The following is a 13,979-nucleotide window of genomic DNA, read 5'->3' on the forward strand; positions in this document are numbered from 1 at the left end:
TAGTCAGCCCTGTTCTGAAGTGGGCCCCCTAGTGGAGTGTGTGAGTGACTCAGTTATGGTTCTCTCTGCTTTAAAGCAGAAATACAGGAATTTTTTTTTTTTTTGGCAGCACTGCACGGGTTAAATGCTTGTTTTGCTCTAGGGGAGAGGAACCTGAAAATATACTCACCTGCACCCAGCACAAGACCAGTCCTTTTCAGTTTCTGCCCCCCCACTTCACGGTCCAGTGGCATTGGATTGCTCCACAGACAGGAACAGTCCACTGCTGGACCGTGGGGGAGCGCAGTTTTCGGGTGCATTGGTGGGTATAGGCTTTCTCCTCCCCCTTAGAAATAATCCATGCAGTGAGGGCACAGCCCCACTGCATGATAACAAAAAAGATAAAATATTCCTGGAGTTCTGCTTTAGAGTGCACACCTTGTATATTCGGATGTACTTACCAGGAGGCTTCTATTGTGAGCTGTAAGAAACAAAAACAGACAATTACAAGTCTGTATCACAAAATATTTAGTATAATGTTAAATGCCAGAAAAACCACAATACCTCAACTAAGATAAATGTCTTTTACCTTCCATATGTATCTAGAATGAGGAATACCTGAGTAGGGGTGTATTTACCATAAGGCAAGCAAGGCATTTGTCTAGGGCGGTATTATTTAGGGGGGCAGCACTGCCCCCTGGAAGAAGGACATATATGGAATGGGAACCAGGTGGGAACCAAGAGAGGCTTCAAGCTGCTTGATGGTGCATGCAGAGCCCAACTGTTGTTCCCGGGGATGTCCAAACCTGTGAAGGTGCGTGTCTCTCTCTGTCGCTGTGGAGGGGGTGTTAGTGAAGGCTCTCTCGGGTGGTTGGGGGGGATGGAACAGGGTTGTTGTTGGTCACTGCCTCTCAAAGGGTGGGGGGGGGGGGGGGTCTGGTGTTGGTCGGTGTAAGGCTCTCTTTCTGCTGGGGAGGAGGGTGTCTGATTTTTTGTGTTGCCTAGGGCAGCACAAAACCTAAATACTCCACTGTACCTGAGCAGACTGTTTTACTGTAGTCAGGCATTTTAGGAAAAATGAGGATCAGAAGATTGCTAGGTAGAGAAGCCTGTCCCCTAACAGCATGCAGCATGAAGGATCCTTGCTCTCTGTGTAAGCAGAGGTATCTCTGCAAAGATCTGACATAATACCTGATGAGTCAGAGCCAGAGCTCTCCAATCAGCAAAGCTCAATAGTTGCCTGCTGAAAAGAAACCCCCAACGAGTCAGACCTCTGCAGAGAGACTACTGTTTCCACACAGTGAGGAAGGGTTCAGTATCTGGGAAGGGACCAGGATTTCATACAAACGATGAGGCTGCATTTTGAAAACAAAACAATGTTAATATTTGGCACACCTTTTGTTTTGAGGCCCCTGGAATGTATTAAACTAATGTAAACTGCAAATTTAATAGGGCTTTAGGCTCGGTTCACACCGTCGTGACTTGGGATCCGACTTGTCACATGACATGTGAAATCCCATAATAGTCAATGAGAGCCGTCCTAATCAGCACCACTGAAGTCGCTCCGACTTTGGAAAAGGTTCCCGTACTACTTAAAGATGACTTCAATCCAATGTGTGCCCATAGACTGTAATGGAAGTCGCCTCCAAGATGGATCCTCATCTACATTGATGTGATTTGGATCCAACATTACAGGAAGATTATCCAGGCATTCCCTGAAAGTTGCTTCAGAGTTGTTATTTATTTATTTCAGGTACTTATATAGCCCCATCAATTTAAGCAGCGCTTTACATATATATTGTACATTCACATCAGTCCCTAACCCTCAAGGGGCGTACAATCTAAGGTCCCTAACTTACCTTCATACATACACATACTAGGGCCAATACAGGCAGGATCCAATGAACCGCTTACCTGTTGCCCTATAGCAGATATACTGCTACAGGGCAGCAGGGGTGCTCAAAATCACACACATTATATATATATATATATATATATATACTTAATTTTGCATTTCCGGGTAGGGGGCACATGCGCACCCTACCCACACTGCCATCGCGGCCACAGCTGTCATTCGCCAAGTCCCGGCCGGTAATTATCCACCAACACCGGGTGATTACCGAGCATCTCCAACGGGAAGGAGAACTGTTTTGTTGACTAACATTCCTCCTCCCTGTAAGCTCCTGCACACTGCACAGCACAGCCATCCAGAGCAGTGTGATTACAGTGAAGCACACAGACCCCGCCCCCTAGTAAAACACTCCCAGCACACAGTTAACCCTTTGATCACCCCAGATGTTAACCCCTTCTTACTCAGTGCCATTAGTACAGTGTCAGGGCTTTTTTTTAGCACAGATCACTGTATTGGTGTCACTGGGGATGTCAGTTCCCCCCACTGTCAGAATGCCCGCCGCAGCCCCACTATAAGTCTCTGATTGCCGCCATTGCTATACCACCATTTGTAAATGCTATAACTTTCACGTAAACCAATTAAATTACATGTATTGCCATTTTTTATAGCAAAGACACGGAGCAGAATACATTTTGGCCTAAATTTATGACAAAATTAGGTTTTTTAAATTTTTTTACTGGACATGTTTAATGGCAAAAAGTCAAAAACATAGTTTTTTTTTTCAAAATTGTTGGTCTTTTTTTTATAGCGCAAAAAATAAATATTCACAGGCGATCAAATACCACAGAAAGAAAGCTCAATTTGTGAGGAAAAAAAGGACGTACAATTCATTTGGGTGCAGCATTGCATGACCGCGCAATTGTCAGTTAAATAACGCATCAACGTAATGCAAAAAATGGCCTGGTTGGGAAATCCTCTGGAAGGCAAGTGGTTAACTTCTCAGCATGGCTTTGGAGGGTGGGAGGAAACTGGAGTACCCGGAGGAAACCCACATGGGCACAGGGAGAACATACAAACTCCAGCCAGGTGGTGCGGATTTGAACCAATGATCTGCCAGGCGGAAGTGCTAACCATTTAGCCCCTGTGCTGTTGCTTCAGAGCTTCTTCCAAGTCTCTTTAAAATAGTACTCCAGTCGCCTGGCAAAGTCGCACTGTAAGTCGCACTACTTTCAGGTCGCGGTGATGTGAACCGAGACTTATACATGAAATGTATCAAGAAATATTAAGCAGCAAGCAGGTAAAAAAATGTGCATTGATCTGATGGCCCAATAAAATTCCAATGACCAGCTGAGTTTGCTTTACCCTTAATTACCTTTTATGATGCGTTGGATCTCTCGTAGATTTTTCTGGTTGCTTGATGATTTTATCTTATCACGTGTAGAGCTGAAGAGGAAGAGATCCCGGGCATGTAGTCTAATGTTGTACTGTTCTCGCAGAATCTGGGTCTTCTCCTCATCACTGACATGTTCTGCATCATCCATTACCACAATCACATTCTCCTTTCCTGGAAACACACAACAATCGGTTATAATTGTATAATTCATGGAGGTTCAATAACGGCATCATCACCAACACCCCGCTCAGTTCTCATGTGAGCATTAATCAAACACTAAAGCCGGACAGAGATGGAGCAATTTTCTTTCCTGCAACCACTGGTAGCAGGAGCCATTGTGTTCTCCTGGAGGGGGAGAAATAATCGCACATAAAATCCAACAGGCTGGTTGTACCCAAGTTGATCGATCGATCAACCTGAGTACATTCAGCCTGCTCAAACAGGATTCCAACTGTCTATAGTAGGCTTAACCCCTTCACGCCGACGTCACACAGATATGTGACCTCACAGAACTGGGCTTTTTTCCATGGGGACGCATAATTGCGTACCTGTCTTTGTGCTGGGACCGCGCTGTACTGTGAGCTCCCAGCACAAAGACTGGGGTGCCACTGAGAGCCCTGGGTCCTGTACTAACGATCGGGACCCGGGACTCCCGATTCCGGGTCACATGATTGCTGTGATAGCCTCTGATTGGTTTTCGCAGTGATCAGTCACTGTACAGCCCGCCCCCCTTGTTTTTTTTTTCTCTCTGAATGGAGGAGAGAGATACATTGTATCTCTCTCTCTCCTAGCACAGGGAAAAAAACAACTGTCTGTAAAACAAAAAGATAAATAAATAAATGAATAAATATTATAAAATAAAAAATAAACAAAAAATACCTAGATCAAGGTTTGATCTAGTTCAGTGCCAGGGTTAGTGTTTGGGTCAAGGTCAGGGTCAAAGGTCAAGGTCAAAGGTCAGGGTATCAGTGTCACTTAGGGGTTTATTTACTAAAGCTGGAGAGTCCAAAATCAGACTCCCTTCTGCATAGAAACCAATCAGCTTCCAGGTTTCATTGCCAAAGCTTCATTGAACAAGCTGAGGTTAGAAGCTGATTGGTTTCTATGCAGAAGGGAGTCTGATTTTGGACTCTCCAGCTTTAGTAAATAAACCCCTTAGTGTCAGTGTCAATATGCTTTAGGTAAAAAAAAAACAAAATGCGCACTATTGTTTCTGGGATGTACTCCGGGTACAAACAACAAATAGCATCCACATAGATGGTATCGCTGCGATCGTCAAGAGCTGGAAATTTTTTTGGGGTTGTTCTTTGGTGGTAGGTTATGGTAGTAACAAGAAACACACAGCTAAATAAAAAAATATTTAAAAATATTTTTTTTACTATTTTGGGCCAGTTTTACTTTGATAATAAAAAAAATATCAAGAGATATCCATTACATTTTACCACCAAATGAAAGCCCAATTTGTCCTGAAAAAAAAAAAAGGTTTAATTTACCTGAATGTAGTTGTAATGGTATGTACAGCTTTACTAACACATGTCAAAGTTGTACAATTTGACTTAGGCTTTAATATTTGTTTTACCCTCAGGCATGAAGGGGTTAAGCATCAAAAAGAGCAAAAATGAATCACTTTAGGTCTTCCGTGCATTTGGATTGGGGCACCAACTGGGGTTTGCAGTGCACCTAACCTCTGAACAAAGAGTTGTCCTCGGTAAACTGTTTTAACATGGGACTGTTCCTTTTTACGGTTAATTGCAAGAAAAGTTAATAAACTGGTAAATGTAATGTACAGATCTGAACAAGTGACGTCACACATTGCTTAGCGCCTTAGTTCAGTTAAGATTGAAACATAGGAAAGTGACAGCAGAAAAAAGACCAAGTGGCCCATCAAGTCTGTTTTCTTTTGTTAACTTATACACGTTTTAGGTTTTTCTTTATTTATATTTTTTTTTACTTTTTTTGTTCCCTTTTTTTTGTCGGTGTTTGTCCCAAGCATGTTTGAAGCCACTTACTGTTGACTGGCTCGCTACCTCTGCTGGAAGCCTATTCCAAGCATCAACTACCTCTTCAGTAAAATAATACTTTCTAAGATTAGTTTTGAACTTTCCTCCTGTCCGTTTGAGGTCATGTCCCATGTTCTTCATTTTGGTTTCAGATTGAAAATCCTGCCCTCTTGAACCTTATTCACCCCCTTGATGTATTTAAAGGTTTCAGTCATGTCTCCCCTTCCCTTCTTTCTGCCAGACTGGACATGTAAAGTTCCTCAAGTCTCTCCTGATATGTTTTTTCCCCCCAGGCCTTTCATCATTTTTATTACTCGTCTCTGGACTCATTCTATCTTATCAATATCTTTTTGTAAGTGAGGTCTCCAAACTGGACATGGTGTCATAAATGAGGTCTAACTAAAGATCTATATAGAGGAATCAGGACCTCCTTCCTCCTGCCGGTGACCCCTCTAGTGATATAAAGATCTATATAGAGGAATCAGGACCCCCTTCCTCCTGCCGGTGACCCCTCTAGTGATATAAAGATCTATATAGAGGAATCAGGACCTCCTTCCTCCTGCCGGTGACCCCTCTAGTGATATAAAGATCTATATAGAGGAATCAGGACCTCCTTCCTCCTGCCGGTGACCCCTCTAGTGATATAAAGATCTATATAGAGGAATCGGGACCTCCTTCCTCCTGCCGGTGATCCCTCTAGTGATAGGATCTATATAGAGGAATCAGGACCTCCTTCCTCCTGCCGGTGACCCCTCTAGTGATACAAAGATCTATATCGAGGAATCAGGACCCCCTTCCTCCTGCCGGTGACCCCTCTAGTGATATAAAGATCTATATAGAGGAATCAGGACCTCCTTCCTCCTGCTGGTGACCCCTCTAGTGATATAAAGATCTATATAGAGGAATCAGGACCTCTTTCCTCCTGCCGGTGACCCCTCTACTGATATAAAGATCTATATAGATGAATCAGGACCTCCTTCCTCCTTCCGGTGACCCCTCTAGTATTATAAAATCTATATGGGGGAATTAGGACCTCCTTTCTTCTGCTGGTGACCCCTCTAGTGATACAAAGATCTATATAGAGGAATCAGGACCTCCTTCCTCCTGCCGGTGACCCCTCTAGTGATACAAAGATCTATATAGAGGAATCAGGACCTCCTTCCTCCTGCTGGTGACCCCTCCAGTGATAGGATCTATATAGAGGAATCAGGACCTCCTTCCTCCTGCTGGTGACCCTCTAGTAAGGAGGTCAGAGGAGAAGGAAGAGTTTTTGGATTTTCTTCCCCAACAGCTTCACCTTATGGCTGATCTAAATAAAATGAGCCCACCAAGTTTCTTAGATAACAGGGTAAGTTTAATGCGGATCACAAATGGACCATTCCTGTCCTAAACGTGCTAGGTGATAATGAACAAACAACCTATTTCTTACATACTTCTGAGGTTGTTGGAAATTCTCTATGCTTCCCGTTTAATCCTTTTAGAAGTGAAGACTAGTGATCCACGACTGCAGCCAAGGCCCGAGCTATGCAGTCTTTTTTACCACCCCTCATCATAATATCACTATACTGCTGCTTTCATTAGGACCATTTGGGGATCCCACCGACAGACCCAATAGGAAATGTCCATATTACCAGGCAACAGCACAGGTGCCTGTAAAAGATCCTCCCACTCTTCCGTTCACAAGACAGAAGACTCGCGACCCGGCACCTAATTGTCCACAGATTCAGGGGTACATTTGGCCCATTTTCTCTTATTAAGTATTATTACAAAAAAAAAAACACAGGAAATTTCCTAGATCTTCCTTGTTTTTTCCAAGACTACAGATACACTTTAGTTAACTGAATGCATGTTCTCTCACCTAGTATATGGAATAAAGTCTCCAACTCCTCATCATACAGAGAGTCCTCCACGTTGGTGACATTCAATCGTCCTCTGTTCTTGGTGTGGTAGAGAATAGCGAATGAGCATTGATGGGCCTCATGACTGAGGTTACAGGTGGGTATGCAGACTGGACGGACATCTCTCACCAATGAGGAGTCAAAGAGGAAACCAATCAGCCAATCATAGCAAACCTGGGGCTCTCTGGAGAAGAATCCAACTACAGCTTTTCGGAACATCCTCCGTTTGCTCTGCAGAGACTCCCTGAAACCTAGATATGGATGTTATTCCAATACAGAGACCATGAGTGCTGGCAAAGGACAAGACAAAGACAAAGACAAGACAAAAGGCTGTAGGATGCCCTTTTACAAAAGATAAAATGCAGTGCAGGAAACAATGGTCAGGATTTTCAGTGGTGCCACGTTTTGGTATCATTCCAATGATAAGTATCTATTTTCCAATCTGCTATTTCCCTGCACATATTTTGGTGAAATAATTCCCATGGGAGGTTCCCTTTGGATATGAAATGGAGAGAGAGGATAATTCTTAGTTTTAGTGGAACTGATTCCTTCATATTTTTTGCTCAGGACTTCCAGGCAAAAAATGAGGTGTCCCTGATATGTTGTGCTAACTCTGACCAGATGTAGGTCTATCAGACTTTTTACAGTGACTGGTTTTTAGCCAGTATAATGGCTTCCTAGAACATTAGGGAAATATACAGGGAAATATAAATATATATATATACAGTGAAGAACAGAAGTATTTGAACACCCTGCAATTTTGCAAGTTCTCCCACTTAGAAATCATGGAGGGGTCTGAAATTCACATTGTAGGGGCATTCCCACTCTGAGAGACAGAATGTTAAAAAAACTTCAGGAGATCACATTGTATGATTTGTAAAGAATGTATTTGTCTCGCACTGCTGAACAGAAGTATTTGAACCCCTGAGAAAATCAGTGTTAATATTTGGTACAGAAGCCTTTGTCTGCAATTACAGAGGTCAGACGTTTCCTGTAGTTCCTGACCAGGTTTGCACTGCAACAGCGATTTTGGCCCCCTCCTCCACACAGATCTCCTCTAGATCTGTCAGGTTTCGGGGCTGTCGCTGAGCAACACGGAGTTTCAGCTCCCTCCAAAGATGTTCTATTGGATTTAGGTCTGGAGACTGGCTAGGCCACTCCAGAACCTCGATATGCTTCTTACAGAGCCACTCCTTGGTTCTCCTGGCTGTGTGCTTCGGGTCGTTGTCATGTTGGAAGACCCAGCCACCACCCGTCTTCAATGCTCTGACTGAGGGAAGGAGGTTGTTGCTGAAAATCTCACAATAAATGGCCCCATTCATCCTCTCCTTAATACAGTGCAGTTGTCCTGTCCCCTTTGCAGAAAATCACCCTCAAAGCATGATGTTACCACCCCCATGCTTCACAGTAGGGATGGTGTTCTTGGGATGCAACTCATCCGTCTTTTTCCTCCAAACACAACGAGTGAAGTTTAGACCAAAAAGTTCTACTTTGGTCTCCTCTGACCACATGACTTTCTCCCATCCCTCCTCTGGATCATCCAGATGGTCATTGGCAAACTTCAGACGGGCCTGGACATGTGATGACTGGAGCAGGGGAACCTTCAGATGGGCCTGGACATGTGATGACTTGAGCAGGGGAATCTTCCGTGCAATGCATGATTTGAAACCATGACGGCGTAGTGTTCTACCGACAGTGACCTTGGAAACTGGGGTCCCAGTTCTCTTCATGTCATTGACCAGCTCCTCCCTTGTAGTTCCTGGCTGATTCCTCACCTTTCTTATCATCAGTGATACCCCACGAGGTGACATCTTGCATGGAGCCCCAGTCCGAGGGAGACTGACAGTTGTCTTTAGCCTCTTCCATTTTTCTAACAATTGCTCCAACAGTTGATCTATTTTCACCAAGCTGCTTGGCAATTGCCCCGTAGCCCTTTCCAGCCTTGTGGAGGTCCACAATTTTGTCTCTGGTGTCTTTTGACAGCTGTTTGGTCTTGCCCATGGTAGTAGTTGGCGTCTGACTGACTGTGGGGTGGACAGGTATCTTTAAAGAGCTCAGACAGGTGCTACTAAGTTAGATTAATGAGTGGAGTAGAGGTGGACTTTTTAAAGGCGCAGTAACAGGTCTTTGAGAGGCAGAATTCTTGCTGTTTCTTAGGTGTTCAAATACTTCTGTTAAGCAGTGCGAGACAAATACATTCTTTACAAATCATACAATGTGATTTCCTGAATTTTTTTTCTAAATTCTGTCTTTCAGAGTGGGAATGCCCCTACAATGTGAATTTCAGACCCCTCCATGATTTCTAAGTGGAAGAACTTGCAAAATCGCCGGGTGTTCACATACTTCTGTTCTTCACTGTATATATACACTATATTGCCAAAAGTATTGGGATACCTGCCTTTCCACACACATGAACTTTAATGGCCTTCCAGTCTTAGTCCGTAGGGTTCAATATTGAGTTGGCCTCGCCCTTTGCAGCTATAACAGCTTCAACTCTTCTGGGAAGGCCGTCCACAAGGTTTAGGAGGGTGTCTATGGGAAGGTTTGACTAGAAGCACATGTGTCAGGTCAGGCACTGATGTCGGGGGAGGAGGCCTGGCTCGCAGTCTCCACTCTAATTCATCCCAAAGGTGTTCTATGGGGTTGAGGTCAGGACTCAGTCAAGTTCCTCCACCCCAAACTGGCTCCTCCATGTCTTTATGGACCTTGCTTTGTGCACTGGTGCGCAGTCATGTTGGAACAGGAAGAGACCATCCCCAAACTCTTCCCACAAAGTTGGGAGCATGAAATTGTCCAAAATGTTGCCTTAAGAGTTCCCTTTACTGGAACTAGGGGGCCAAGTCCAACACCTGAAAATACAACCCCACACCATAATCCCTCCTCCACCAAACTTTACACTTGGCACAATGCAGTCAGGCAAGCACCATTCTCCTGGCAACTGCCAAACCCAGACACGTCCATCAGATTGCCAGACAGAGAAGCGTGATTGGTCACTCCAGAGAACATGTCTCCACTGCTCTAGAGTCCAGTGGCGGCGTGCTTTACACCACGGCATCCAACGCTTTGCATTGCACTTGGTGATATAAGGCTTGGATGCAGCTGCTCGGCCCATTCCAAAACCCATTCCATGAAGCTCTCTACACACTGTTGTTGTGCTCATCTGAAGGCCACACCAAGTTTGGAGGTCTTTAGCTATTGACTCTGCAGACAGTTGGCGACTTCTGCACACTGTGAGCTTCAGAATGCACTGACCCCGCTCTGTCATTCTACGTGGCCCACCACTTGGTGGCTGAGTTGCTGTTGTTCCCAGTGGTTTCCACTTTGTTATAATCCCACTAACAGTTGAGCGTGGAATATTTAGTAGCCAGGAAATGTCACGGATGGACTTATTGCCCAGGTGGCCACCTATCACGGGACCACGCTTGGAGTCACTGAGCTCCTGAGAGCGACCCATTCTTTCACCAATGTTTGTAGAAGCCGTCTGCATGCCTAGGGGCTTGATTGTATACACCTGTGTCCATGGAGGGGATTGGAACACCGGAATCCAATGATTTGGAGGGCGGGGCCAATACTTGGGGCAATATAGTGTATATACTGTATATATATATCTATATATATATATATATATATATATTTTTTTTTTTTTTTAAACTTGCTGGTCTATTGGTGGTCTTCCCTTTCGGTGACCTTGACATACATTCCCTTATTGCCCCTGTAGATCTAATCTCTCACTAATGTGACTCTGGTAATCCTATTGGCTCTTATTAGCTTCTGACCTTTGTTCACCATTATTGCTACTGTATATCTATTGTATTTATTCTATGGGAACATTGTCACTGGGACCGACCGTGATGACAAATACAAAATGTTGCAACTTTTGAGATTTCCAATCACTTTGGTGGGATTTCCTCCCATTTCCTACTGTGTTTACAGGACTGGAAGTAATGGGAAATCTCCCCTGCAGGACGTAGGAAAAAATAAACCCATGAAGGATTTAACTCTTCTGCACTCTGAGAAAAAATGGTTATACATATATTTTTTTTAATTCTTTTAAAGAAGGCGATTGTAAATCCTGGTTCACACTGGATCTGACCTTGAAATTATGTGACTTCACTTGAAGTTGTGCGATTTCAAAGTCGGATGGCAGTGCGACTTTGGGTGCAACTTCATAGACATCTGTGTGACTTCTTGCATCCCCAAATCGACAAAAGTAGTGCAGGAACTACTTTTTTAACCGGAGCGACTCTGCCAGTTCCATTGACGATCATCAGATGCGATTTGTCATGTTGAATGTACAATTCGCACTAGTGTGAACCAGGACTAATGGCTGATTGTTTAAAGAATAACAAACAGATTATACTTACCTGTTGATAGTAATGGTTTTACACAGACCAGCCCCAGTCTTCCCCTTTTCAAGTCCCCTGCCAGGACTGCTGGCCCCTCCATCCTGCCAAGTGCCCCCACAGCAATCAGCTTCTTATGGGAGCACCAGAGCAGTCTTGCTCCTGAGATTCTGCTCTGTGTGTCCATTCACACATGGACCTTGGCTTGGCCCCGCCCTCCACTCTCTCCTCATTGGCTCACTGGCTGTGATTGACAGCAGCAGGAGCCAATAGCTTTCACTGCTGTCTCAGCCAATGAGGATAGAGAAATCCAGGACAGCCAAGGCTCTTGTGCACATTGCTGGATCAAGATGGGGCTCACAAAAGTATTGGGGGTCTATTAGGGGGGTTGCACACAGAAGGTTTAGCCCTTACAACTACTTTATGAGCTTTGAGAAGAAGTATGAACATATAAAAAATAGAAAAAGAGGCAATAAAAGGTGTAAAGGCCACAATTGGCTCCGCAGCTGGTCATGCAGGATCAATACAAATTCAACAAAACACAACCCCCTCCACCCCCCTCTTACAAACCTCCCCCTCCACCCTACCCTCTTGTAACCCCCAGCCCCTTTCTGTGCAATACTCTCCCATTTTCCCAGCACAAGTGATTCTTTAACTGCTTCCCCACCGTCCTATAGCAGAACTACTGCTACATAGCGGCAGGGCTGTGCGAAATCAGGTATATATATATGATTTCGCATTTCCGGGTTTTGTGGCGTGCACCGCCCTACCTGCACCACCATTGGTGGCTACAGATGTCAATCAAGGGGTCCCCGACAGGGATTCTCCACCGGCACCCGGCGATCACCGAGTAACACTGACAGGTGAGAAACCTGTGTAGGGGTGGACTGACCATTTAGCCACTCGGGCACTGCCTGAGGGTCCAGGGTCAGTAAGGGGCCCCATAAGATTCCCCTGATACCTTACATAGGCTTTTTCATAGGCTTTTGTGGGTGTGGGCGAGGACACGGGGGGCCCCATAATCCCCTATTGCCCGAAGGCCCCATGAGTTGTCAGTCCGCCCCTGGACCTGTGTGTAAACAACACATATCTTTCTCCTGTCATCAAGGACATGCTGCTTTGTATCTCTCCACACAGCATGTCTCCCTAGTAAAACACACACAGTTAACCCTTTGATCGCCCCAGATGTTAACCCCTTCCTGCCCAGTGCCATTAGTACAGTGTCAGGGATTTTTATTAGCATTGATCACTGTATTGGTGTCACTGGGGATGTCAGTGACACCAAATCACCCCCCCCCCAGTGTCAGAATGCCCACCGCAGTCCCGCTATAAGTCGCTGATCGTCGCCATTACTAGTATTGCAAAAAAAAAATCCCAGTATACAGTATATACCGCCATTTGTAAACGCATAACTTTCACGTAAACCAATTAATTTCCACGTATTGGGATTTTTTTAGAAAGACGCGGAGCAGAATACATTTTGGTCTAAATTCATGACGAAAGTTGATTTTTCAAATTATTTTACTGCACATGTTTAATAGCAAAAAGTCAAAAATATTGTTTTTTTCTCAAAATTGCTGGTCTTTTTTTGTTCATAGCGCAAAAAATAAAAACGCAGAGATGATCAAATACCACCAAAAGAAAGCTCCATTTATGGGAAAAAGGACACACATTTCATTTGGGTGCAGTGTTGCACGGCTGTGCAATTGTCAGTTAAAGTATTGCAGCCTCATATCGCAAGAAAAGGCCTGATCAGGAATGGGGGTAAATCCTCTGGAGGCGAGGGGTAAAGTAGAGCTAGGGAAGGGTGAGGACAGCTGTCAGGTTTGTATTGCCATACTCTTCTTATTTGGGAAGAGTTCTTTATTTTCGGTGGTCACCAGGACAGGAAGTGAAGTGTAATCTCCACAACAGGGACACAGATGGCAATGAAAACACTCATGAATGTTCTAACCACAACCAAAACTAAATCTCGGCTGTGGTTGGATTTTTCATTCCTCTAGGCACATAGGCTGCTTGATAATTACCTGTTCACCAGGTTCGGGGGCTTATCCTCTCGGGGTGGACAGCCGTTCCTCTGATTTTCTGGGATGATGGGACTTTGTCCGCGGTCTTTATTCGGAAAGTGAAAGCAGATCCTATATGCATTGTAGAAGAAACCACCAGCCAGTTGTCACCCCGGAATTCATCCTACGACTGCACATTCTATCCCCTCCTCCAATCACAGCACAGATCTCATCTAATTTATTCACATTTTTAGGCTGACAAGAAAAGAATGTGACAGATCTGGTTTCCTCCCAGAAACAGTGATATTTACCATCTGTAAAGGTGACAATCACTGCTGTATGAACAAAAGGAACAAAAAAAACATATTCCTATTCAACACCTTATTTGCACTAATTAGCCCTAATTAACTCCTTGCTCACCTTTTCCCCTAAGCTTTTCTGTTAAATAATATTGTTTTTTTTTTTACCTTTTTATTTATGTTGTTTGTAATGTTTTTAAAGTGTTACT

General features: G+C 44.3%; 1 protein-coding gene across 1 annotated transcript in view; it reads right to left on the reverse strand.

The window, feature by feature from the left end:
- The window catches only part of LOC149457610 (uncharacterized), a 69,497-nt gene extending 55,852 nt beyond the window's left edge, over nt 1-13,645 (reverse strand). The window contains exons 1-4 of the mRNA XM_089683447.1: nt 13,493-13,645; nt 7,083-7,373; nt 3,204-3,395; nt 441-460 (exon numbers count right to left, since the gene is read on the reverse strand). Coding sequence (XP_089539573.1) covers nt 441-460; nt 3,204-3,395; nt 7,083-7,341 — 471 coding nt within the window. The 5' untranslated portion in view covers nt 7,342-7,373; nt 13,493-13,645. The remainder of the gene's footprint in view (nt 1-440; nt 461-3,203; nt 3,396-7,082; nt 7,374-13,492) is intronic.
- Between the last annotated feature and the right edge of the window lie 334 nt (nt 13,646-13,979).

Source organism: Staurois parvus, unplaced genomic scaffold (genome assembly GCF_062004578.1).
Source record: "Staurois parvus isolate SC_StPar_1 unplaced genomic scaffold, SC_StPar_1.0 ptg000311l, whole genome shotgun sequence".
NCBI classification, from domain to species: Eukaryota; Metazoa; Chordata; class Amphibia; order Anura; family Ranidae; genus Staurois; species Staurois parvus.